Source organism: Pangasianodon hypophthalmus, chromosome 20 (assembly GCF_027358585.1).
Source record: "Pangasianodon hypophthalmus isolate fPanHyp1 chromosome 20, fPanHyp1.pri, whole genome shotgun sequence".
NCBI classification, from domain to species: domain Eukaryota; kingdom Metazoa; phylum Chordata; class Actinopteri; order Siluriformes; family Pangasiidae; genus Pangasianodon; species Pangasianodon hypophthalmus.
The window spans coordinates 17238798-17266770 of record NC_069729.1 but is presented as its reverse complement, the minus strand read 5'-3'; the positions used below and the strand labels follow the sequence as shown (position 1 = coordinate 17266770).

Sequence of the window (27973 nt, the reverse complement as noted above, 5' to 3'; positions counted from 1 at the left end):
GCTCTTATACTCACTGTATACAGAAAAGGAAATCTTTCCACCATGAAAAGTATCACAATTGCCAAACGGTATTTGCTCTTTGGATATTCCCTCTCATCCAAAAATGCATGGTAAAGACTTGCTAATATTGCTATCATTTTTTTTTTTTTTTTTTGTAGCTACAACACCTCCTATATCTGTTTTAACTCTTGAACACAAACCTGAATTGTATGTGAGCAGTTGCAGACAATGAATGAATAAATTTGATGTAATATTCAGAATTTATATGAGCCATAATGGAGTTCACTATAAGCTGTCTGTTTTTACAGACCTTCTGTCACCACAGTGCTGAGAGAGAACAATTTCTGCCACCGCTCCTTTAATAAACACAAGGCAATGATTTAGTATGTGCTGAGAAGTTGAGCCATCGTATAAAGAATTGATAATTGTAAAATACGAGACATCTCACTCCCTTGTTCTTTGCAGTCCCTGAGCTTGCATCAGTTGTGCAGTTTTAACTAAAGTGCCTCTGTGCTTGATTATGTTGGCAGTATATGAACCGGGGAAACTGCATGTAAAGCACTTCCTTTAATGACTGCAACCTAAAAAGTTTGTGGTGTGTTTATTTATTTTTATCTAATGGTACAACACACCGGCTCTAATACTGTCTTGGGGATACATAATGCAGACTCTAGTCTTGCTTGTGACTGTAAAGTAAATGTGTCACATCTCACCAGGGGATAACAGGTGCGTATCTTGCTGTTCCCAGTCAGTACAGGGGGAGATGAGAGTGGCACCGCCCACCATAATACAAAACTGAAGCAAAATATCACCGCCATCTCTTCATCTCTCAGATGTTCTTTGTCACGTGACCGCCCTCATCCTTTTTCCCAGGCAGAGGAGTCGGTGAGATTATGAGTTGGTCGGCTCATTTGGTCGGCACAATGTTTCCTTTATTCTGAGAAACACGTCTCAGCCTGGTTCACACTTGTGCTATTAGAGGAGCTGTTTATGGGAGCATGACAGCCAGGCGATGAGAGGACCGTCAGAGTGAAATCGACGTTTTCTCAGCATCTGCACATGCCAGTTCTTGGAAATTTTTATCAGGCATCAGCCTGAAGGAATTTAAGGCCTTGTTGTTGTTGTTGTTGTTGTTATTAATGTTTATACATCACCACATTGACTTTTTAATACACTGAAGCAACTTAAAGTGCTTTACAGGAAACCTAAGACAATTCAGATAAAATCCATCAGCACAAATAAATACAAATAAAAAAAACACAAGAGATAGTTTTTACTTGCTTTTGAATTGCACATACAGATGTTGGCTGCTTGATATACAGTGACACTGAGTTCCAGAGTCTTGGTGAATAAAAAAAAATCAGCCTCTCTGGTATTTCCAGGCAGCACTTACTGATCTAAAATCTAAAAGTAACAAATGCATGCACAAAGTCTATGCATACTCTTTGGATGGAAAATAATTGGTTTTAGCTACAGTGATGAGCAAAAAATCAGTATATAATGTTCCAACAGAATTTCAAAGATTTTCCACAGACTTGAAAGAAATGGATAGAAAATTTACTGTACAGATATCCCCACTAATGAAAATCCCAGTTTTGTCAGGATTCAGCTATAGAGAGTTCTTTTGACCTTCATTAAAGATCTATTTTTTTATGGGCTGCTGATCTTCGGTTGAAGCAAGTACATACCGTTGGGTGTTGTATGTATAATGAAGAAAAAGATATAAAAATGAATTGTTTCTGATCTTGGATCCCTGTGCAACACCACAAGTAATGTCAGTTCTAGCTGATGAATAATTTTAGACAAGCAGGATTTGAATCATTTTACAACTGACTCTATATGGCCTACCCAATATAATGTCTGTATATCCATGATCGACCATGTTTGGGGAAAAAACTACTCTGCTCAGTGTTTTTAGATTTCTAATGAAGAATTACATACACTATATGGCCAAAAATATGTGGACACTCAACCATAACACTCATGAGCTTTTTGAACATCTCATTCCAGATTTTAGTTGCTGTTATAATAACATCCATTCTTTTGGGAATAATGTTTCCAGGAATCTGCTAGATTTTGGAACGTGGCTGTGGAGATTTTATTCCATTGGCAGATAATTTTGATTCTTTCTTGAAACAAATGCTTGAAATAACAATAAGCAAAAATATTTGCCAATAGAATAGCAATTTCTTGAAATAAGTAAAAAATGTCTAGATATAGGCTTACTAATCCTATATTTGTTTAAAAAAACAATCTAAGAAAGAAATATTAATTGAATTTACCTATATTGAAGATATTTTACTTGTTAAGATGTGTGGAACCTCCCCAGCAAGAAATATAGCAATGAATTATTGTATAACTTCCTGTAACGCCTTTTCATTACATCTCTATCTTAAATAGCACATTTAAGAACTATCATGGAGCTATGTGGCACCACATTTATCATACACGTTGTTTTAGCATTGTGCAGTTCCATAAAGTCACACATGAGTTATGAATATGAATATTCTCAGTAGATATCATGAAAAGAGACCTGCATACTAACATAAATGAGGACAAAGGGGTCATATTTTGTATTCAATTCCTGAACTCTAATACTAAAATAAATAAGATATTTAACCTAAAATGTCACCAGATAACCTGAAGATTTAATTTGGGGGGAAAAGTGCCAGACGAGAAGAAGGTTTGAATGAGTTCCAGAGGCTCTGTGAGGTTGTTGAAGGCAGGATGAAAAAGCACTTACTAAAAACTCTCCTTTGTTTATATGCTGTCTCTTGGCAAAGGCCCATAACGAACTTCTGAGAGTCTGGAACGTTCCTAGTTTCTCTGACCAGTGGGAATATCTTAGCTAATGCAGGATGTCTGTCAAATAAACAGGTGGAATTTTAAATGGCAAGTAGTAATGGGTGAAAGTACATGTGTTGTGTGTTTGTTTTTGTTTTTTTTCTGTCCATTATGATTTTTGTTTTAGATTGTGAGACCTCATTTGAGGAAGGCGATACAGCATAACCCCATCTAATAGGAAGCATTTATCTGAAAGCATGTTCTGAAATAATTACTGACCTAGTATATTGCAGTTTTTATATGATCAATAGGCAGGAATCAATTCAGGAAGTGACCCGTGATGAACAAACTGAACCAGAGGACAGAACTGAAGTGTTGTTGAAATACAATGAGTTCTGGATATATGGAGGAAAAAAAATACAAATAACATTCTAGAAAATGGTTTAAACTCATTGTTTATGAAATTATTTCTTATTCACTTAAGTGCCATCTGACTTATTTAGCATCAACGCTTTTCTGCGATTTCTGTTTTCTGCAGTTTGTTGTTGTTGTTGTTGTTGTTGTTTACATTTTTCAGCCCTGCCCTTCCCACACTCTCCTTAATAATGTATGGTGTGAAACTACACCAAACAAAAATTTTACATTTTGGGACACTCTAAATGTATTAATAGGTGAGGAAGTGCCATTAACATTCTGTAAATCCTTATTTACGAGTTTGATATGGCCACAAATTATGACTTTCCACCAAAAAATGAAATCATGTTCAATAAACATGAAACAAATTCTGGAGGCTACATCACTACATCACTGTATAAAGTGCATCACTGTCTAGTAGTGTCACAATGAGCCTAATACATAATTTGATACTTTAAGACCCTAATTAATATTCATGATGTTCAAATAGAGATTATATGTAGATTTAGGGTATGTTTGTGTCTGTCTTTTTAAACATGCATAAATTGTGCGAGTCATATTCGCTTCGTCTGCCGAATCTGATCTGTGCCCCTTGAGTCAGTGAATCATTTCAGTTACAATCGAGGATCATTGTTTAAATCATCAACTGTCACTGTCATTATTTTTTGTAATGTCTGTGTACAATTATGAACTGTGTAATCATATTTGCATGTGAGTGTTTCTGCTGAAATTTATCCTAACCCCTAGATTCAGTGAATCATTTTAATCATGATTTGCTTCACTCTTGTACAGTGGGTTAGCGATGGAGTCGGTGAATCATTTGGTCACAACAGAGATTTGTTCCTTTCTCATTCAGTAAATCAGTCGAGTCAGGGAGTGAAGTTCAGGCTCATTTGTTTAGCTGGATATTTTCTCCATATCATTGCAAACTGTGGAAATGAACAAACTGCTGAACAAATCTAAATGAATCATTTAATTGAACGGATTCAAATGATTCAAGTCACTGAAAAGATTCAAAGATTTCATCCCTAAGGATTAACTCTGCTCAACTTTTTCTTGTTGTTCACCCCACCTACTTCGTGTCCACAATGTCTGCTCAGCCTCCTACCGCTGTAGATCGCCAGATCTTATTGAAAAAGTAATGACTTTCACACACTGTCATGTTTGAAATCCCCCACCATTGATGTGGAATATGATCAAAATTCAAAACAATATAAGAATAATTTGACATACAGTCAAAAATCCCTCAGAATTGCAACTATGGTACTTGGTCAGGTCTCATTTGTTGTTCTGAAAACAAATGCTCTCTCAGTGGGATTCTCCTGGTAAAATAAAAGAGGAAATATATTTACTGCCTCTGCTGAATAAGTGATAGGATCTGGATTCTGACCTTCACTTTCCCTTGCAATCTTTATATTTTTGTCATCTCACTGGGATTGACACTCTTAGTGACAGACAAAAACAGGCCTCACATCCAAAGCTTTTAAGCCAATCGATATAAATTGGGGTGGGTTTATGGGGCTTCGCTGTACCAGGCTCTCTATTATTGCGTTCATCTGTCTGATGTGACACTACAGATTTCCTATAATAAGTAGGAGCAAATGTGTAATCCTCCCTTCACTGGCTAAAATATAGGCAGACATTTTAATGTATTCTATCATCCCATGAGGAGAAGCCATCTTTCACTGAAATAAATCAAAACACAGCACACTTTTCCAGTACCTTATTAATATTTGATTGATGATTTACATTTATTATTATCAACAAGTCTGTGAATTCTAGGTTTTCCAGAATGGATTGGAATCTTGGATACAGCAATAAGGAAAATATAGCATCGAGCAACAAATTCGCACCAGAATCACTAAACACATCATAAATATTTCAGTATCAGCATATTTAAAGCATTAATCCTTTTGATGTTTGAATTTTGAATTTCATGGTGAAGCTCATAGCACGCCAAGCGCCCCAGAACTCAACCTAACACCATCTATAAAACTATTAATATGAATTGGATGCAATGCATTCAGCCTTTTTTTCCTCATATGTAATATGTATGTATGTATGTATTTCAATATAACTTGGTAGGACTTCCTCATATTTCATCTTTCACCTTAATGGCAAATGTTTCCATCCCAACAGCAATTTATATACCCCAATCTCAATTCAGTCACGCATTTAAGAATATAAATGAACCTCTCTCACACTACTGGGTCATTTCCATCAGAACACAAACCTGAATGCATGGACATCATTAGCATGAGGCAGAGAGGAAACCCCGTGTTTAGAACAGCGATAATCAAGAGAAAGAAAAATCTCTCCTTTTACAATATCCTCATCTCTAATCTGTCTTAACCTAAAGCTTCTTTCTCAAGACCTATTCCTAGAAATGTCTGCTAACTGCAATTTAAAAAAAAAATCTCAGGATGATTACATACTGTATCTTCCTGAATGTCCTCAGGCTTGCTGTCTACACTCTCCCATTTTCCAGCTTCAACATTATTCATCTTCAGAATTATTGGCACCCCTTGTTAATGTAAAAGAATTAATGAACAAAATTAAAAAATATTAAAATTTGTATATAAAATTATACATGTTGATGATATTTTGAGCTTAACCCTCTGGAGTCTTAAGGTATTTTTGAATGTTTTGCCATAGATTTAGTTTTGAACTATTATACCACCTTAAAAATGTTTTTACCTCAAGTGTTTTGGAATTTATCAATTTATTTTTAAAAATGTTTATTTTATTTTATTTTTTTTATTTAAAAATAAATTGCTTATGAAGAAATCACATATAGGGATTCTGTATATAGAAATAGAATTGGGAATAATTAAGAATATATAAAACAAATCTAACAAAATAGATAGATAAATAAATAAATAAATACAGAAATAAATATATTGAGGAAATAAATGGATAGAATGAGGAACATAATGAATACATGTATATATACAGTATGTGGGTTTATTATTTATTGATATTTATTATTTGATATTCTTTTATCTTGTCCTCTGTAGCTGTATAGTTTAAATTAAAACACAGTATTTTATCTGACATAAAGAACAATTTTTGTACCTTTTTTAAATTATTGGCACCCCTACAATTAACATTTGGTGAGAATAAGAGATTCTTCCTGTAAGGTCTAACAAGATACTTTTAGGCTCTTAAAGTGGAGGGTCTTGCAGCACTCCATGTTATTTAGAGCTTTACAGCTCTTTATATCCACAGGTTTGTGCATGTGGATGTTTTCTTCAATTCCGACCACAGGTTTTTAATAGGGTTCAAATCCTTAGACTGAGACGTTCGTATCAAACCTGTTTGTGGCTTACAGCCGATCTGCATGTATGTGATGATTATGTTGTTTACCAAGACTAGCTAAGTCTTAACCTCCTGGAAGAGTCAACCAGGGTTTGGGTTCAAATTTAAATATCCTGGTACTTGCCACAATTCATGATGTTATCAATGATCTACCACCATTTACAGTGGTTTCATAATTTTGTACTTGTATTCAGTCCCTGTGTTTCATCAAACATCCTGAAGGCCAAGATATTTGTCTCATCTGACCACAAGCACGCCTTGTAATTTCAACAAGGCTCAGTAAATTTCAAGAGCTGAATTTTGTGGGTTTCTCTCAGAAAAGATCTTATAGTTTATTTGGAGACCAATATGAGCCACTGTGTGACCTTTCTGCTGAAGGGTGCCAATAATTCTGTAACAACTTTTTTGTATAGGCTCAGGAGTATGATGCAATGCAGTGACAGGACAGTTATCGCCTCATTTCTTCCTCCTCTCAGGAATGGACGTGTGATAAAGTAGATAAAGTCAGTCACTGTCGTGTAGAAAGGACACACGGGCTGGGCTACATCGTATCACAGAGAAGCTAGAAGACGACACTTAAGATGTCCTTCCTGTTAACAGCTAGTCAGGGACATTTCGTTGAAGGGGTGATGGTGAAGATTGACACACTTGAGGGATAATGTGATGACATTTGAGCAGCGCGGGATGTCGGCCCCCCTCTCCCAGACCAAGAGCTGAGTTCTCCCAGCAGGTGATGGAGAACTCCAGTACAGGGAGAGAATCTTACACACACACACAAACACACACACACACACACACACACACACACACACATACACACACACATCGAGAGAGAGGGAGAGAGAGAGAGAGAGAGAAACTTGTCCTGAGACATTAAATGAAGCTAATTTTATATCCCTAATTAAATGTGGACTTTTCAGATCATGAATTGAGAAAAGCCCATTTAAATTTTTCAGATGTTTGGGGAAAAAATGAATATGAATAATAAATGAATAAAAATGAATATGAATAAAAAATGAATACTGAGTTACAGTATGTATATGTGTGGTGGTGGTCTGGGAAAACCAATCGGATGTTGGATTCATTCTGCCAAAAAAGACAATCAAGTTTTGACCAAACTTCAGTTTTTACAATTAATAGTTTTGCCACGACTCTACTCTAAAACATATATTTAATTAAAATATTGTGGAAATGGGTTTTATTGACTGTTTAATCTTGCCTAGGCTGCTGTTCTCCAAAGCTCATGTTGCGTAAGGAGTCAGTTTAACAGGTGATAAAACATGGAGGGGGAAAGGGTGATGCATTGTTTGTGTAAAGATGTCTTACAGCTTGCTTTTCACAAGTTGTTGGATAACTGTGCCATTGAAATACGTACAAAAAAGAAACCCTTCAGTTCAGGAAAGCTGAAAAATTAAGATTCTTTCATGTAAATGGTTTTCCCAGGCCACCACCTGTGTGCATGTGTGTGTGTGTGTGTGTACACACAAACGCACAAAGATGTAGTCACAGAAACATGGTCCACTCTACTAGTAACTGGACTCATTTCTTTTTATCATAAAGTGATATAAATTTATCCAGCAGATGCCATCAAAATTTCAGTAGCAGATTTGCCTTAATGAATGAATGAATGAATGAATAAATAAATACCCCAATGATCCCAATGGTCTGCCAGATTCATGTCACAGATAACAGCCTTATCAGAGGAATTTCTTCTACCCTAATCCTCAGAAATCTTAGTATTAATTTTGTAGATGCTTGAGTAAGAGGTTTGTAAGATGTATTTGTTCATAAATTCTGATTACAGACCTATAACTCTGGGTTTTCAAGGTTATAATAAGACCGTATTTCCTGGTGATATTTTCCTGACTGTCACAAAGATACCAGAAATACACAGTGCACTGATCTTATGCCTTGTGTTTGTGTATGCTACAATCATGGAAATAAACCTGTGATTTCTAATACATGAGAAAGTTTATGAAACACTTTTAATAAATGTGGCTCTTTTTTTCTTCTCAAGACTTTTTACTCCATTGGTTGTGGTGCGGAAGGACAGCATTAATAACCACACAGGCTCAAACTACATTAAGGTCAAGAGGCTATAGCACTTGACCCTAGGTAGTTGACGGTCAGAATCTGTGGAACATTGGTAAATCATTGGTCACTCAAAATCGGTAATTAGTATTGTAACGAAATGTAAAATGTATGGTGTTGTGAAAGAGGACTTTATGAAGATTCACATTTGTTGAACGGTTCATAGAAACGGTTTGCATGTACAGTTCTTTGGTGTGAATCTATCTTGCGATCATTTCAGACACTTTGTGACCAGTGTAAAAAATTAGATTTGTGTGTGTGTGTGAGAGAGAGAGAGAGAGAGAGAGAGAGAGAGAATATTATTTAAATATTGCAGAAGGTCTAGACTACTATCTGGTGGTCAAATGGGATAAATGCTCTCAAATTCTGAATTTTGGCTGGTACCATGACAGAAAAGTAAGTGTCACTTCAAAAGTGTCAAGCATAAACCATAGGTTCAGTGTGTGTGTGTGTGTGTGTGTGTGTGATCACTGGAGATTTTTTCTATTATTATTTATTTATATTTATAGAAACGCCTTGCATAGTTGTGATTTTTTTTTTTTTTTTTTTTTTTTTTTTTGAAAGAATTAAATTAAAAAAAATCTTTTGGCAGGTGCTATTTCGTGCCATAAAATAATAAGCTACTAATTTCTGTTTTAAAACGATGTTGTTGAAGTTTAGTGGACAGTCAGAAGAAATTGGTTTAGAGGGTCAAAGTTCATCTCTGCGTTGTCATGGAAACGCTTCCTGACTCCACACACCTGAGATACGTCTATACAAATTTCCGCATATTAAAGCGGATATATATATACTTTTCATTTGATTAATTTCTCTTTTATCATTAATAAAAGCTGTAACGACTCTACTGCTGTAAACAGTAGTAAATCTACTGCTGTAAACAGCCGAATGAAGTATAATGGTTTAAAAGCTGTGAAGGTCGTGAAACTGTTGTGTATTGAAAACATTGAGCACAGCGACATCTGGTGGTGTGCAGACATTACAGCAGCCATAAATTCGAGTCTGTGAAGCACCTTGTTGATTTCATTTGGGAAATACAGTCTGTAACCAAGCTTCTCATGTTGCCTTTAATTCCACACTCTGCCATTCTGGTGTCTTTTGCCTCAGCTAGGTGAAATGCTTTGTCAGTTTGGGGAAACCTTTTTTTTTTTTTTACTATGATGAAGTGGCACCTCAGTCAAGTAAGCATGGAGGTCCACATGTCAGCTGTTAGGCTGACTGCTGAGATCTTCCTATCTCAGCAACAGCCTTCACTCTGGTGGCCTTATTTTCTCCATCATTGTCTTCAAGGCCTTCCTACCAGGGATGATCTATATAGGGTCCAGAAGATTAAAGACCTGGAAGACTTTAGTTGTAATCAGTGACAGCAGCTGGGCATCCATTACGATCATGTCCAGCAAGCCCTCACCCAGCTGTGGTTTTCTGGGCACTGTAAAAGAAAATCAGGTGAACATTTCATCTTATAGCAATGGTAATAATAAGAATTAACAAGGTAAACAGAAAAATCAAAGTGAAAACAAAACAACTGAAAGGGAAATTCATTTAGTAAAATATTAGTAAAAAATAAAAGTAGTAGAAAGTAAATCTTCAGTACAAGATGAAGTGGTGAAAGAGGCTATATGCAAATTTAAAAAGGAATTGTTCAAGATTATTTTGAAAGGCATGTTGAACATACTGTATTAGTGTCAGCAGATCAGAAGGAACAGGACAAAACATGCTGCATAAAAACCCAAGTAGTTTCATTCACACACCTGTTATAGTTTGCAGGATGAAGCCCCATCTTTCCAAACACTCAAACCTCCTCCTGCGTTTCACTGACGTCATCGGTCACGTGGTAGTGCAATCTGGGATGCGCTGTAGAAGAAACGAGGTGTTGTGTTGAGCAGGTGAGCAGTCAGGTAGTGATGGGAAGTTCGGATCATTTTACCGACTCGGATCTTTGAGTCTTGTTCAGCAAAATGAACGAATCTTTTTTCGAGTCATTTCGTTCATTTTAGCAAAATATAATTAAAATGTTACGTGTTACTTCCCTAACACATCTACTACTTACGCAAACGTTGATCACACTACAAACAAGACAAAACTATAATGCTATAAGAAACAGAAAACCTTAATTCAGTGTTTACCTGGATCTTTAGTCTATGATTAGCTCACCTCACCTCTTACCTGACAAGTCTTCGGGTCTGAGGCTTTCGTTCATCACGTGACAGCCCCATAAGCTTAACCAATGCAGTCTGAGCCGGAAAGAGAATTGATTAGTTCATTTCTCCAGTCTTTCGAGTTGTTCGTTCTTTTGTCACGTGACCACTTCCCGGCTCAGTACCTCAGTCAGTAATACTATAACGTAAAACTGTATTTTTTGTATGTTGGATCATATTTAGGAATTATCACAAAATTATCAAAAGATGTGTAATAAGCATTTTCCTAGAAATAAAAAAAGGTCTGTCCATTTCTGTCACTATGTTTTTGTTACTGTTTCTTGAAGATCTATGGTGTTATGTTTTAATAATATTAATAATAATATTAATAATAATAATATTAATAATAATAATTACTATGCGTTTGTAAGGAAGGTTGTAAATTAACTAATTTGTCTATCCAATGCTGTCATGTCACTTGACAAAAGAACGAACGACTCGAAAGACTCGAGAGATGAACTAATCAATTCTCTTTCCGGCTCAGGCTGCATTGGTTAAGCTTATGGGGCGGTCACGTGATGAACGAACGCCTCAGACCCGAAGACTCGAAACAGGTGAACTAATTCCAGTACAGAACCTGTAGGATGTTGCGCATGCGCGACTGAACGAATCACTCCCCGAGATGACTCGTTCTTCCCGAGTCACATTAAAGATTCGTTCAAAATGAGCGAATCGTTCAAGAACGACCCATCACTACAGTCAGGAGTGTGTGTGTGGAAAGCAGATCAGTAGTCAGGAGTGTGTGTTTAGCGCAGGTGAGCTGTCAGAAGTGTGTGTGGAAAGCAGATGATAATGTGGGGGTTAGTTTGTGGTCGCTTATTATCAGGATTGTTCCAGAAACAAATCATTTCTCCTCGCGCATTAAATAAGACTTGTAGCCTCCACGGTAAGGGCTTTGATCTCAGTATCTATTTATTTGTTTGTTTGTTTGTTTGTTTGTTTGTATGTTTATTTGACGTATTGTTTATGTCCTGGCAAAACGAACTACACCTGAAATGCTGCTGTTTCTGTGCTAAAGTAGTTTTTTCCCCTTGGCATGCTTTTATTTGGGTTTAATTTTATAAACATGCTTAAGGACATTCTACTGACTTATTTAAACAAGATATGGAGTTTTAATGAATGTCTGTTGGCTTGTTTTTAAAGTCTTTCCATGTGCACAATGTATTAAAAGTGTCAAATAATACTAGGGTTAGGTTTCATCTGGACCAACTATTACCACATGTGTGTTGTGCTGAATTAAGCAGTGAATTAGTGCATGTGGCAATAAGCAGTGAATTAGTGCGTGTGACAATAAGCAGTGAATGAGTGCGTGTGACAATAAGCAGTGAATGAGTGCGTGTGACAATAAGCAGTGAATGAGTGCGTGTGGCAATAAGCAGTGAATTAGTGCATGTGACAATAAGCAGTGAATGAGTGCGTGTGGCAATAAGCAGTGAATTAGTGCATGTGACAATAAGCAGTGAATGAGTGCGTGTGGCATTAAGCAGTGAATGAGTGCATGTGGCAATAAGCAGTGATTGAGTGCATGTGGCATTAAGCAGTGAATTAGTGCGTGTGGCAATAAGCAGTGAATGAGTGCGTGTGGCATTAAGCAGTGAAGCAGCACTGTAACAATCACAGGGGGAAGTCAGGTATAGTGGGACATCAGGTAAACTGAGAGTTATAAGTTAGCATTTATTTTCTGGTCTGAATAAGTGAAAGTCAAAACTTGTGTACAAGCTGTCATTATATTGACTTAGTATCTCGTTATATTACCAAGTCAAAATAACGAGGTAATACATTGAAACAATGTAAGTTGGGAGGCGTGGTGGTTTAGAGGGTAGTGTGTTTGCCTCACATCTTCAGGGCTGGAGGTTCGATTCCTGCCTCTGCCCTGTGTGTGTGGAGTTTGCATGTTCTCCCTGCGCTTCAGGGGTTTCCTCTGGGTACTCCGGTTTCCTCCCCCAGTCCAAAGACTTGCATTGTCTCTAAATTGTCCCGTGTGTGTGTGTGTGTGTGTATGTGATTGTTGATGGGTTGCCAGCCCGTCCAGGGGGATAGGCTCCCCACCCTGTGTAGGATAAGCGATGGACAGAGAATGTATGGATTAGTATCTCATTATTTTGACTTACTAAGTCAAAATAATGAGATAACATCTTGACATTGAGTTACCATGTGAAAATATTGAAAAATATTGAAATTTCACACCTAGCAGTTCAGGGCGTCCGTACAGTAGAACTACCTGATAGAAATAACACTAATTCTTGTGAGGTCATATAAGGGGGTGTGGTCATCATCAAACAGGAAGCTTGGGGAAAAAAAAAACTCGAGGTAAGAAGAATGACGTGCTGTGGCTTTGATGTAGATAAATGTATGATGAACTACTGTAACTACTGTTCATTTAAATCAGATGTTTATAACTTGGTCATTTTGAGGGTGTCCCAAGTAACCATCAAATAAAATGCGATGGTGTACCATGTTCATACAAATTGAGACCGTGGTCAATTTTTTTTTGTTTAACAGTAAATAAGAAATGTTACTTGCCTTTCAGTGGTGTTTTCTACTGTGATTTTTACTTAATCTGTTCACACAGAACTTTAGAAAGGATTGATTATGAATTTGGAAAATTATACAATATACAATATTATGATAAATAAAAGAATAATAAAAGAATAAGGTGGTGATGAATCTGGAGATACTACCTGTGGAATCATTGCCCCCTGTGCCACCACACCACTCCTGTTTAGTGCACTTTTGGGGCTTAATTCATGTTGTATAGTCCTATATTTGAACTTGACATGTCAGCTTTAGGTATTTCGGGCTCCAACCAGAATGTTGTTAAGTGTTTATGGCTTGAACATAGTCCAGTGTTTTGGGGGTTGAACCTAAAACATTGACTTCTGAGCTTTAAGGGTTCAAACCATTATGCATATGATCTTTGGTTCAAACTGAAATGTTAACTTCTGAGTGTTTAGGACTCAAACTGAAATTCTGAATTTTGACTGTGTATCACTTAAAACAAAATGCTGACTTTGAAGCTTTTAGAGCTCAAACTAAGAGTCTGACTTTTGAGGGGTTAGAGCTCAAACTAAGATGGTAACTTAATTGTTTAAGGTTTGACCATAAGATTTTGAATTCTGGGCTTTTAGTTTTTAAAAAGTATTTGGTCTTGGGTTCAAGTTGAGGTATAATTTTAGGGATCAGAGTGTGATGTTGGATTTTGAATGTTTGGTTGATTTTTGAGCTTTTTGTCTCCTCATGTTCAAGGGTTTCTGTTCAAGGTGTCGCAGCATTTCAGAGAGAACGTCATCATGACCGAGGCCTAACTGCCATCTTCCAGGAGTCTCAAACTGAGAAAACGTTGACTTTTGATTTTTTTTTTTTTTAATACTTCCTTTCAAAGTACACATCTTCAGGGTTTCCATTGTTTGCACCACCTTAACACTTTGATTTCATTCTGTAATTATTATAGAAGCCAACATTCAGGGTTAATCTGTACACCAACTATTGTACTCTGTACTAAACCCATATCTATTGACACTTCCTTCCCTGATAACTCATGTTCTATTTCAAACTGGTGTTAGAATGTTTTAGAAAGTTCTCTGTTCTGTACAGGTCCTGTGAGATGGATGGCAACATGTAGACCAGCTCCGTTATTAAGAGCCACACCTTGTCGTGCGTTAATTGATGAGCTGATCGCTCTGAAGGCATATCATCTGCCACGAAACTCCCCCGTGACCATGAGAGCTCGGATGACGTGTGAGGACGGACATTTGTGGCAGTCTGTCTCTCACTATCACACGGATGAGGATGGAGTTGTAGACCGTGAGGGATTTTTTTTAATTTCTTTTTTTTTTATTTTTAAAGTGTCAATTTTTTTCTAAACTTTTAATTTTCATTTATAACAGTGACAAAACACCCCTCTGTCGGTGGTTCATATGTCGGCTGTGAACCAATGGGTCTGTTTTGGAGTCTTCAGCCTGCACCTGGTGGAAAACAAGGTCTGAGGTAGGGGGAAAATTTGTCATCTGGGCTTAGTTCAGTTTATAAAGAGTGAACCATGAAGAACAGTTGATTGTCCATTAAATAAGCTAATATCAGGAATGTTTAAAAGTTAATAAGTTTTTTTGGTATCCTTAAGAGCTTAAAGAACTAAAAGCTTTATAAGAGGCTTTTATTCATGCATATTTATTTATAAAGCCATAACCTTTGTATATCACAGATCTGGTTGTGTGTCAGTGTTTTACCTCATAGTTTTTGTCTTTCTTTTTTTATAACTTGTAACCAATGGCTCACCCTTGTTATATTTCCTGGAATTAAAATAAATGAAATTCAGAAATGTGTGATTATCCATTTTCTTGTCCTTGCTTTAAGGTTGAGAAAGAAACATGTGGAGACTCCATACACAGTGGATGTGTCCGTGCTGGAAGGCCACATTTCTCCTCTTAATTCCTCCAGAGATGAGCAGATTAGCAGAGAGCATGAGCTGGCTACTGTCTCACTTCAGCGCTGGTACATGGTGCCGGGCGTGAGGAAGATCGAAATACGACAAAACCGAGTGGTGGGGACTCTATTCCTCCCTCCAGGTTAGTTTGACAATTGTAGGCATGCAGGCCACGCCTCCATCATTTAGACTGACGGGCACAAAAACCACACCCCTTTTACTAAGACTTAATTAGTACAACACTGGCAAAAAATTGTTCACTCATTCACTGGACCTGACTGCCAAAGATATGACACTTCTTTCACAGAGAGTGACACCCACAGAGGCCACGCCTCCTTCACTGCAACTGACATTCACAATTGTCACACCTTCTATTGGAATGACACCTACCAAGGCCATGCCTTTCTTCACTGGGAGTGGTACTCTGTCTGAAATTTCAACCTATTTCAACCTGTAATCCTACAAATGCCAAAGTGCATTCTGGGTGCTTGACATTCCCTAGGCCACATTGTGTAGATACTAATCTACTGCAGTGCATTGTGGAATTTCAGGAGTGACCCAGATATTCAACACCATACTTCCAGACATGATTATAGAGTGGCAAAACACCCTAGCGAGTTCACTATATAGTGAATAGGTTGTGGAACAGATGAGATCCTAGACTTGATCACACTCTAAAACAGGAAATAGTAACACCATTAGCAATATATCATACTGAATATAATGTTTGTGAGGTTTCTTTGGAGTTGAACTTCTCTCAAATGCCTAACATTTTGTTCCACCACTTTTCAACCAGGGCCGGGTCCGTTTCCTGCAGTTTTAGATCTGTGGGGTTTGGCTCGAGGCCTGGTGGAGTATCGGGCTGCTCTGTTCGCCTCACACGGTCTGGCCTGCATGACTTTAGCCTACTTCGGTCATAAAGATCTTCCTGGACCCCCAAAACGCATCAGTGTGGGAGACTCCTACTTCAAGGTAAGATTATTCTTACCTTCCAAATTCCTAATCATCCATCAGAACAAACCTGGCTGTATTAATGCAGCCAGATCTAATTTTTTCCACATATACTATATATTAGTGCAATTATAGTAGAGGTATGTGCAGGGCATACCCATTCCTGCCCCTTCCACGGGAATTCTAACCAATCGTGCACACTTCTGCAGAAAGTTTCAACAATTCTGCCCACTCCTGCCATTGTTATTATTGTTTACCTGCTTACAATATTTTATCACAATCTTAGTTGGTACTATTTACCAAAATATAAACACATTTAGTAATTTAGTAAAAAACAACTGCGACCCTGCTCAGGATGACGGTATGCAAGATAGGATAGAGATGGATAGAGAGTCGGACTTGCAACCCGAAGGTGAACCTGAAGGTTGTGGGTTCGAGTCTCGGGTCCAGCAGGGATTGTAGGTGGGGGGGGTGAATGACCAGCGCTCTCTCCCACCCTCAATACCACGACTGAGGTGAGACCCTTGAGCAAGGCACCAAACCCCCAATTGCTCCCCGGGCGCCGCAGCAAAGAAGGCTGCCCACTGCTCCGGTTGTGTGTTCACGCTGTGTGTGTTCACTACTGTGCGTGTGCACTTGGATGGGTTAAATGCACAAATTCCAAGTATGGGTCACCATACTTGGCCACAAGTCACTTCACTTCACTATAGCCCAAAAATCCTTATGTAATATCTGTTATCATCATGCGTGCTGAAAGTCAGGTTATATGATTATGATTCTTCTACGATGCAATAAAGTGATGCTATTGATTTTAGATACAGACTCTGAAAAACTAAGCTATTTTGACCAAATGACATTCCTATACAGCTAATAATTGTTCGTTTCGATGTCCTGGAGGGACGGTCATATCGGGTGACATGGAGGGGATCCACATCTGCTCCATGCAGACTCTCTTCTGGTATCCCACAAGGCTCAGTTCTGTGTCCTTTTCTGTTCTCCCTCTATACCCACTCTCTTAGTGAAGTCATATCCTCAGCTGGGTTTTCATACCACTGCTATGATGATGACACTCAACTCATCCTCTCCTTTCCTCACTCTGACAGCCATGTTGTTGCATGGAAATGCCTGGCAGACATCTCATCATGGATGGCAGCTCATCAGCTGAAACATAATCCCAGCAAAACTGAGCTGCTGTACATCCCCAAAGACTCATCCCCATGTCAAGATCTTGTGTTCTCCCTAGACAGCTCTCAGATCTCACCATCTGTCACGCAACCTTGGGGTTACCATGGACAACCAACTGTACTTCTCGCTTCACATCATCTACAGCATTAGGAGCATTCGTCTATTTCTATCCACAGAGGCCACTCAGGTGCTTCTTCAGTTCCTTGTCATTTCGAGTCTGGATTACTGCAACTCAGTTTTAAAACACTGATGCTTGCCTACAAAGCCAAAAACGAGCCTGCACCTGCCTACCTTAAAGCACTTATCACACCCTACCCTGCACCATGCTCCCTCCGACCCTCTAGGACATGACAAAGATGTGACAGTGAGTGTTGAAAGACATCAACACTCTTCCCTGTCCTGGTGCCTAGGTAGTGGAACGAACTTCCCCTGACTGTCCAAACCAAGTACATGGTTGGACAAATCTCTTCTCCAAGTACTTAAATTAGCACTTTGTCATTATAAAAAAAATCCTTTGTCTTTTTTCATAACGTAATAACTTCCCAGACAGAGATTTAGACTGATGGTATTCTTAATCCCTGAGCTAGTGAACTAGCATGAGGATGTGTGTTTTTTTTTTTTTTTTTTTTTTTTTTTTTGATAGAGATGACAAAGCACTTCTGTAAGTCATTCTCAATAAGGGCATCTGCCAAATGCTGTAAGTGTGTCTGTGTGTCTGCGTGTGTGTGTTCCCTAGGCAGCATGGCAGGTTCTGTGTGATCACCCGCAGGTGTGTGAGGACCGGATTGCCATCATTGGGATTTCATTTGGGGTCTTTGTAGCTCTACGAATCGCCACGTCCCTTTCAGTTAACGTAAGACACAGTGACTTTAGATGCTAAACACAGCCAATCACATCCCTGCACTTCTGTAATAATACTAACACAGTTTTGTCATGTTACATGATAATAGTAATAATTTTATTGTACATAAATATACAATGCTAAATTCAAAAACCACTAAATTTCACTAGGCAACCTATGATTTATAGACTTTTTTTCTATACACTTTATATGATGCAAAATCACATAACAAAGTAGGCTTTGATATTGATTTTTCCCTGCTTGCAATTTTCCATTTTAAAATTAAGATAAACAATTTAATCATCCTAAACCGCCTAAAAAAACACAGGAAATGAGCACTTATACCACTTCAGTTTTACGGAGAGTAGAGGAGGGCATAATAATATTATTATTATTATTATTATTATTGTTATTATTATTATTATTATTATTATTATTATCAGTTGTACAGTTCAGAACTGTTTGCTAGAAGCAATAATTGCAAAAAAAAAAAAAAAACCTTTTTTTTTTTATTTTTTTTTTTTATAAGATTATTTTACAAATCAGTTGTGTAATGTCCACATGGCTGATATTTTCAGTGTTATTCTGCTGCTGAGCAAAATATTCAAATGCGTCTGCAGTAAGTGGTGCTTTGTTTATGTAAAAAACTATTTAATCTTTTTCTAATTATCATTAACAATTTTTGTAGAGGGTTGTAAAAGATCTTTAATTTGATCTTTTTATGTCAATTTTCCTTTCTCTTTCCAGCCGAAAACTGAAAATGCTGTTTTCAATCATTTTCAGCCAAAATATTTTAGTGCCATCCCTAATAAATAAATAAATATAATTAACTGATGTTAACTATATACGTACCTGTTGCACACGCATTGACGGATGTTATTTCACACTAATGAACCCAAAAGATTCTCTATTTACTTTGAACGAAAGCAAGGCCATCCCATTTCGCTAACAGTTGAGAGCATGCAAGATGAGGGGAAGGGGCGGGGCTTCCAGGCAATGTCAGTTAATATTGGAGAGTACAAAACTACTGTACAGATCACTCCAGATTAATGCTAATTGGCTTATCTCCTGTTTTTATTGGGGAGAACAAGGCATAATTTTGAGTGTTAAATTGTACTAGATTAGTCAGAGGTTAAATCGCGGAGTTGCTACACAAAATGAGTAAAGGTTTGAGGGTCTGGTAATATAATCAGAGATCACTGCGTATCGTGGCCATTTAATATCATGTAGAGATGATAAAATCATTATCGCACAAGTCTATAACAAACAAATTTGTTTTCCCTTCATAACCTGTCCAGCCGAGGTGTGTGGTTTGCATCAATGGACCGTTCTGCAACGTCAACAAGTTATTTGGTGAAGATGGAGAGAATACTGATGAGTGAGTAAGAGTTACATCTGTTAAAATGTGATATTTTACAGTACATGTGCTACTCCGGGATTTTGTAGGACAGATGTGGGAAAGTTAGCTTTCGCATGGCACCAACACACATTTGGTGTGGACTCTGCTTACATGTTGTACTATGCACTATGTATTTGAGCATGAGTTTATTCCAGAGCAGAGTTTATTACTAACACGATAAGCTGCATTATTTTTTTTTGTCTTATTAACATCGAGAGAAAAAAAGAGAGGCTGTTTATAGCTGCTATAATGTAAGGTATAACAGGAACCTGTTTTTGTGAATGTTATATATGCCACATTAAACGCGAGTATACACTGATAGCTAAAGTACAATGAGTGTTGATCTTGGTTAAATAAAAAATTGTTAGTGGTGGAAAATTCCTGTGGTGTAAGAAGAGTAAGATACATCATATTCTGGACATGCTGTTATAGGAAAATAATCAGCTTCACTTCGCATCGGGCCGCATCGCATCACTTTGTCATTTTTATTATAATAAACAATAAATTATTCTGCTAATTTTGAAATTGCTTTAAGTTTGGCAAGGACACATCCTGACTCGAGCTTTTAGGATTTGAAAAATGATGACGCAGCACTAAAAATCACATAGCTGTGCGATTAGAAATGGGTTATCATAGTAGCAGTGATTGGAAGATCAGAAAGTGCTTAGAAAGTGAAGATGTTAAACATGACTTTCCTCAAAGGACAGATTTTTCCAGGCCTGACAGATGGATTGAGAAGTAAACTACACTTCACCAGCAGGGGGAGTCATTTTATTATACTATTTATTCATCAAAAATTATAATAAAATGTGCGCTACATTAACATGGCTTACGCAGTGAAGCAATGTACAGAGTTTTTTTTTTTTTTTCCTCTGAGCAGACAGAATTTAGTGGTAGTCTAAAAATACAGTGTAAATGAGAAAATAAATGTTTCCACACATTTTTCTCATCCATCATCTTTCTAGAGAGCAAAAACACTGGAACAGTAATGATCAAGGCTACGTGAGTTTCAAGGACTTCTCTTTACCATGTAATGTTCCACCTGAAAACTTTATTCAGGTAAATAAGCACAGGTAAACTGTATTAAAGGATTTGCAATTATTTCTCTCTTACTATATTACAGAGATTGGAATAAGAGGCTTAGTTAAGTCCTGTTTGGAGCTGAGCGGTTAAAACAGTGTACGCTGTCCATGTTGTAGTATGTGCCAAAGGTTGTTATGATCAGCAAAATTATATATGTAGAAAATGAATGGCTCAATCTGCAATTACAAAAAAATCATGCTTAGTTTACTAAGAATTTGCATTTTATATTTGGTATATGTAAAACGAAATATAAAAATCAAATGTGGCCTATGTTATCATGAGCTGCCATTACTCCAAACATGTCCCTTTTGATATCTTCATCATTTGCAGTAAAAGAGACATTATAGACTTTTTAATTTTAACTAAACTATCCCTTCAGGTACTGTTAATATTAAAACAGGGTTTTCCATTTCCTTGACTCTCCACATGTAGCTTTTATGTTTGTCTGGGAACAGCATTAAACTCTGACTTTAAATTCTACCTGTTCTAATGTGACACGATTACGTTGCTATGATGAAGCAATGAACCTTGTAGGAGCTGAAACACTGTATTTGTCGTCAACAGATCGAGAAGGTGCGCTGCCCTCTGCTGTTCATCATTGGAGAGGATGATTTATGCTGTCCATCTATAGAGAACGCAGATGAGGTGAGGTTAAATTGTGGAAGAATAACTTTTTTGATAGAGAATTTGAAAGTCATTGATATGAGAACTAAATGTAAAGCTTTATAACCAGGACACATAATCATGTGTTGTTGGATTCGCAAAGCTGATGTAAAGAATGAGATGAGAAAAATGAAAAATTTCAGCAATCCTGGATCTTTTGGATCTTCTTATGCTATCTGTCTATCTATCTATCTAGATATCATCAGGATGCAGTTGGAATTCAAAATGAGATATTCCACCAATGAAATGGAAAAAAATTTAAACTAAAATATTTTAAGACTTATACATTTTATCAAAACCAAAAACAGATTCCTTAATTCTTGCTGGAAAGATCTTCCTGCCTGTGTGTAAAGTGCATAGGTTTGGGCTGAAGTAATTCTCATAAAAGGTTAGAAGAAGAAGTAGTATAAGGAAAAACAGAGTGATGCTTACCTTGCAGGCAAGATGATAAATCCAAACTGGACAGTTAGCCATGCTAGTTAGCCAGTACCATTAATTACAAGGCTAAATAATTACATGTCTCCGTGATAACATTGTTAAGTAACATAATTTTACTGAGGTCCACATTACAGAAATGTGCAGAAATTTAACAACTTAAAATTAAGTGTTTATGTATAGTTATCTAAGCAGCTTGTAGCAAACTAATTTTTTTAATAATGTGTATTATATAAACTGCATTTTTTTCCCTCATAAAGAATCCTATTTATTTTATATGTTCTGACATAAAATCACACATCTATATCATAGCTACATCAGATGTTGGCTTATAATATGTGCATTGCATAATGAGAGTTATACTGGCAATTTTACTGGGTAAAATGAAAGTGTCCTATTCTGCTCTGAAGTCAGTTGAGAAACAGTCATCACTGCTGATTGAGTCCTGGCATGTTTTTTCCTGCGTAGTGGACTACATTCTTCCACCACAGTATCGTCACTGTTTCCATATTAATTTGAAAACTGAAAGTACCAAGGACCTCATAGCTGGTTTATTAATGGTAGAACTTGTTCATTAAGAGTACAGAGAAAATCTCAGGAATGTAAAATATCTGATTGTGTGTAGTAACCTAGAAGCAAAAGGAACAGGAAAGACGAGCATAGCAGGCAATAAATCGTCGTCATGACTAATTTAGTCATGACTCACACATTTCTTTCAAAACTGATTTGCGATCACAGATTGAAAGACGACTGCGCACTGCAGATAAATCTCAGCTGTTTACTCGAGTGTCGTACCCTGGAGCTGGTCACCTGATTGAGCCACCGTACGCACCCACTTGCCACACCTCCGTCTGGGCCAGTCAACCCACTCAATGTCAGTGTGCTTTAATTCTTTAATTAAATCCATGCTGTTTTGTACAGTTAGCTCATTTTTTTGTGTGTGTGTTATTCAGCTATGATTCAGTGGGGAGGAAACCTGAAGCAACACGCAGCCGCTCAGAAGGACTCATGGCCACGCATCCTGACGTTTCTGGAAAGAAACTTAAGAGGGGAGGACACAGCTTAGTTTTGAACACACCCTTTCGCCTGTCTCTTGGTTGTGTCCTATTGCTCATCTCAAGAGTCAGTCCTTTACATTATCAGCTGGAGTGAAATACATTAGAAGATCATAAGATAAGGATAGTGTCGACATCAAGTCGTAGACATCTTGAGCACTTACCCAAAAGGCACTCTGGATAAGAGCATCTGCCAAATGCCGAACATGTCCTTAGATCAGAGGTAGTTTATGCATTAGCAAGATTATTTTTAATGTAGTTAGGATGCTGTTGATTAAGGGAGTCATGATCCTGTTTGTAGTCATCCTCTTTGTAATTCAATCCTCTTTTGGATTCATGTCCTCCATGTATCCACCATCACTATTAGCCGTTTTAATTCTATCCATGTTTAAGCTTTACCATTTGTTGTTCTTCTTTCGGCTGCTCCCATTAGGGGTTACCACAGCAGATCATTGGTCCACAACCCTCCCAAATTTTGTCCGGGCTTGGGACCGGCACTGGGAGTGCACTCTCATGCGCAACCCCATTGGTTGGGGTCATGGGTTGGGTTGGGTTGGGTTGGGTCGGGTTCCTTGGCCAGGAATCGAACCTGGGCCGCGGCAGTGAGAGCGCCAGGGCCTAACCACTAGTCCTCCAGACACCCTAAGCTTTACCATTTATACCACCAACAAATCAGTCTTTCTTCACATCAAGGACTGATGTAAGAAATTAGCGTTGCCAGATTAGTGTGATTGTTTCCAATCCAACTTCTTGACTATACACCATCTCCAACTGGCCCAATTATATCTAAATTAATATCTTCCACAAGGTGGAGCCTTTCACAAGATTTGTTTCAAGATGAGTGTTTATTAAAAATATTACAACTTGAGACATGATCTGACATGATATGACAGCTACCATCCAGAGAAGGTAAAGGCTAACATGTGCTTTTTCAGAGACTACGTCAAGCCAGCCAAACACATCTTTTCGAACTGCTGTCTTCTGTTGCACCAGTTGGGCGACCCCATGTTGGCTCAGGCTTAATACATGAAATAACCATACACATCAAAACCAAGCGAACGATTCATGCAATAAATATCTGAACTTCTCAGAAAGCACAGTTTATAATGGTGTTTATTTTTATAGAGTCGATTATTTTAATGACTGTGCTCCAAAATGAACAGATCGTGGCATGCTGATGTCACCATGGCAATGAGAGGAATGAACTCATGGAAGTCTATCTCTCGGTCTCCGTTCTGATCCAGATCAGAAAATAGCAAGTCAAGGGTATCCTTGTCCTGAATTTTCTGTGGAAGCAAGAAATAAGCACAGTCATCATCATGATCATGATGCATTGTTGTTATCATTATCATTTGGCATTATCATTTTTATAATTTACTGTAAAAAGTGACAAACTATTTAGTTGTCTGTACTGTATTTTTTATAAATCCTAGACTAAAGTCAAAATTACATATTGTGTATTATGAATTATTGTGTTAATTTTTTGTTTGGCACACTTCTACTGCTAGCAGTAACATGAATGAATGTATAATCATATGTTGGGTAGAATAAGACAAATCATATCCAAAAAGTAGAATAATTTAGATCCAGTAGGAGAAAACAGCTTAAGATGAGCCTAATGTCACTTTTTTAGACTTTTTTTATACCACAGCACTGTTGAATTCTAAAAGGTGTTGATTAATTTTCTATAACAGCAGCTACAACAGCAGTAGTTCTGGCTGCAAGGCAAATCGCAAGTTTATATTAATGAGAGAGAGCGAGCGAGAGAGAGGGAGGGAGAGGGAGGCTGGAGAAGGAACGACTGTTCATAGCAGCTATAACACAAGCGATAACAGGAACTAACTTTTGTGGCAGTTCCACAGCACTAAACATGAAAAAAGTATCATGTGTCATTATTGAACTAATAATCTTTGGCAGATTGCTGTGGTATAAGAGAAATGAAACATTTCAGAAGTTGCTGTTGTTGAAAAATAATCAACTTTGGATAACACTTCGTGCAATTACACCACCCCATAATTATGGTTATTTTCCTATAACAGCACACCCTGTCATGTTTTATTCTTTCTGTATGTGATTCTAGCGATTCAAAACTCATTTTAAGGAGCAAATAATTAATCAGTGTAGAAAAAGTGTATTTAGGCCAGATATGTGTTTTAGTTGACTTGCTTTAATGTTCGTTTCGGGTTACCCTGACTGGAAAAGACCAAATACACACAAGTAGAAAAGATTTCCTGAGTTCCACAATGATTTGGCCCAGTTTTTATGAAAAAAAAAAAAAAAAAGAAAGAAAATAAACTATTATGCTATCACAGCTATTATAACCAGGAGCTTTATTATTATTATTATTATTATTATTATTATCATTATTATTATTATTAATGTTATTAATCCAGTGGGTTTGAAATTATGCTCGTTGCATGAACGTCCAATCCTCTTGGTTGAGTGAGTCACACAACTATGGAACGTAACAGATTAACAGCCCAAGATCTGAAAAAATTCCTTAGAGGAATGAAAGTGAAATAAGTCTGTTTGTATGAAATATTTTCTTTATTGTTTCACTATTATAGTACACTTTTTGTATATTAATGAATGAACATCAGTTTTAAATGTGTTTTTCATTATTTAAACAAGAGGGTGTGCAAACTTTTGAACTCGAACACATAAATCAAATCATCTCTGATTTTAAGCACTATAAATAGGCCAGATTAAACAGCAAGTATGATATTAGTATGGATTTAAATGAATAGTTGGTGTCATAAAATTAACCTGTACTGCAATACTAGTTTACACTAGACGGCTGCTGAATAAAATGTACATATTATGCTGTCCTTCACTGGGGATTAAATAAAATCTATTTTGTCCTGAAAATAATGTTGTCATATTGGTTTTGTCCACTTTTTAAAAATATTCTGGGTGTCATTGTACTTGACTTTCCTGAGAAGGCTCGGTATCTGAGACAGATTGCCTCATACTTTGCTTGCATAATTTGATAGTAAAAATCTGTGTCCATAAACCACAAATGGAAAATTCCACTGATTTGAATCACAGGTGAGTCACTCCTTTCACACACAGTCCACAGATTCATGACATCATAAGGCTGATCTCAAACACTCACCATGATAAACTGGCTCATCTCATTGTTAATAAGATCCTTCAGGTCAGCCTTTTTCAGCTTACACTTGTGTCTGGAGTACTTGTGGAAGACCTGCACGATGGTTATCATTGCTTTCTCGAGCTCGGATGACATTATTCTGAAACATAACGAAAAGAAAAGGTGTAATTTTGATTATATACAGTACTTCAATGCACATTTCATTCATGCAGTACTTTCATATAGCGGTCATAATCAGTTATTGAATGATATAATACCAAATATTGTCATTCACCTTAAAGATTAAAAAAGGCCAATACATCATGCACTCCTTTCAGAATATAGAGCTCATCTTAACAATACTATTACATTTTTGTTTGATTACTAATATCATTACCTTAAGGAGAATGTCAGTGTTTTCGCTCAGAGTATGAAACGTCCTTCCCCGATGCACACACCACTCCTTGTGAATATGACGACTTTACAGAAATGGAGCTGAGTGCATGAACCTCAAATCCATATTGATTTTTCATCCTTGAAAGGCCAAAATGTGGTGACTAATAACAGCACAATGGAGTCCAGTGGGCAGAGAATGGAAATCAGAGAAATAGATACCATTAAAAGGCATTAATGCAGAAGTTGCTCTGCCTGTGGACTTGTTTCACATTTTAGTCATCAGGATAAACAATAGAACTCTCGAAACTAGTCACAGTTTTACACTGAAGATTAAAAAGACAAAAAAAATTATCATGCATTACTAGAGTCAAGTGCACAATTCCTTAGTTTCCTCCAAATAAACTGTTTATTTATTTCATTATCAGTATATTCATTGTTTTCCTGTTAAGTGCATGAGCACGAATGAACATGAATGAATACATTTTCATTTTCAGGTAGAAGTTCAACCATGATGTTTAAATCTTACTATTTCGAATCATAAAGTTTTACTTCCTGAAGCATAGTTTTCTGTAGTCCATATTACACATTTCCTTAGCTGATATAGTGATTCATGCAGAATGATTCACACAAATGTTTTTGGGATTCACTTAGTTACTGATATGTTTTTCAGCCATTTTGAATTTTGAATAGCTTTAATACCTTTGTGTCAGGCGTGAAAATATAAACCTCATGCAACATTCTTGGACAAAGTAAAAATAGTATGTATAACCTCAAAAAAGTCTATCAGTAGTCTGGTTCTCAGTAAGACTCATGAAATCAAAAATGATCAAGTGCTACAGGTATGAACAGTTCTGCAGAAATGGTAATGTAGGTGTCGGCTGTTATGAAAGCTGTTTAAAGACCAAGTGCATCATGTGGAAAGGATTGTTCACTAATTCATCTGTTGGTTAGAGTTCAATGTCAAGGGACAAAACTGTGATTTATATGTTTTAAAGCAGGTCTCCAGATTTTAGTAAAAAAAAAAAAAAATTAAAATATGCATTAAAATAACATGTGCCAAGTCTCAATCAGGAAGAAAAAGTCTAATCTATGGTCTAATCCTATCATTTACATAAGATTATTTACGAAGGTGGTTTGATTCTTGAGTAAGCCAATGTTTAGAAGAGCCATGTTTAGTGTTCAATGTTGAATGCCCAGAATACAGAATAAAATACTGGTTGAGTACAAAAAAAAGTTGTCTAAATACAACAAAATACAAATAAAATTTAAAAAATGTTTTAAAATATTGATTAAAATTCAAGTATACCACATAAAATAGCCATGTTTTATTGTCCCGTCTTGTTGATGGCCAAATTACAAGTCAAATATAATAGTTAAAATAAGTGTTAAATCTTTCTTTTCTTGCATGGTGTGATTTAAGTGTCTTTTAATTGTGTAAAAAAAAAAAAAAATATATATATATATATATATATATATATATATATATATATATATATATAATTTATGAATTCATTTTAAATAATTTATTTAATGTATGTCCCACATTTTGCACTCAACCCTGTTATTGAAACCTATATAGCCTGATGATGGAAATAGAAAAACAATAGGTCACAGGACAAACAGGAAATTACATCATCAGGACATTCGCT

At 36.8% G+C, this 27973-nt stretch overlaps 2 protein-coding genes and 1 long non-coding RNA gene across 6 annotated transcripts; 1 reads left to right on the top strand and 2 right to left on the bottom strand.

Moving 5' to 3' along the window:
- Positions 1–9732: 9732 nt before the first annotated feature.
- LOC117599872 (uncharacterized) lies at positions 9733–11322 on the bottom strand. Its single transcript, XR_004580174.2, has 3 exons — positions 10771–11322; positions 10356–10458; positions 9733–10033 (listed from the first exon to the last, which is right to left on the bottom strand). It is a non-coding gene; the product is annotated as an uncharacterized LOC117599872 (long non-coding RNA).
- LOC113537864 (acyl-coenzyme A amino acid N-acyltransferase 2) lies at positions 10398–24286 on the top strand. 4 transcript variants are annotated; one of them, XM_034313985.2, is made up of 11 exons: positions 10398–10490; positions 14397–14606; positions 14690–14789; positions 15156–15367; positions 16022–16197; positions 18098–18214; positions 19501–19580; positions 20567–20660; positions 21249–21329; positions 22521–22656; positions 22736–24286. In XM_034313985.2, exons 2-11 carry the CDS (start codon positions 14411–14413, stop codon positions 22846–22848), a joined length of 1305 nt encoding a protein of 434 aa, XP_034169876.2. In that variant the 5' UTR covers positions 10398–10490; positions 14397–14410; the 3' UTR covers positions 22849–24286. The 4 variants fall into 4 exon arrangements, with proteins under 4 accessions (XP_034169876.2, XP_034169875.2, XP_026788332.3 ...); XM_034313984.2 differs by lacking the exon at positions 10398–10490 and adding an exon at positions 11445–11688 and having other exon boundaries at positions 20567–20603; XM_026932531.3 differs by lacking the exon at positions 10398–10490 and adding an exon at positions 11445–11688.
- Positions 23933–26428, bottom strand: LOC113537865 (protein S100-B). The gene is made up of 3 exons (XM_026932533.2): positions 26326–26428; positions 25953–26088; positions 23933–24123 (listed from the first exon to the last, which is right to left on the bottom strand). The coding sequence occupies exons 2-3, from the start codon at positions 26082–26084 to the stop codon at positions 23974–23976; spliced, it is 282 nt and encodes a 93-aa protein (XP_026788334.1). The 5' UTR covers positions 26085–26088; positions 26326–26428; the 3' UTR covers positions 23933–23973.
- Between the last annotated feature and the right edge of the window lie 1545 nt (positions 26429–27973).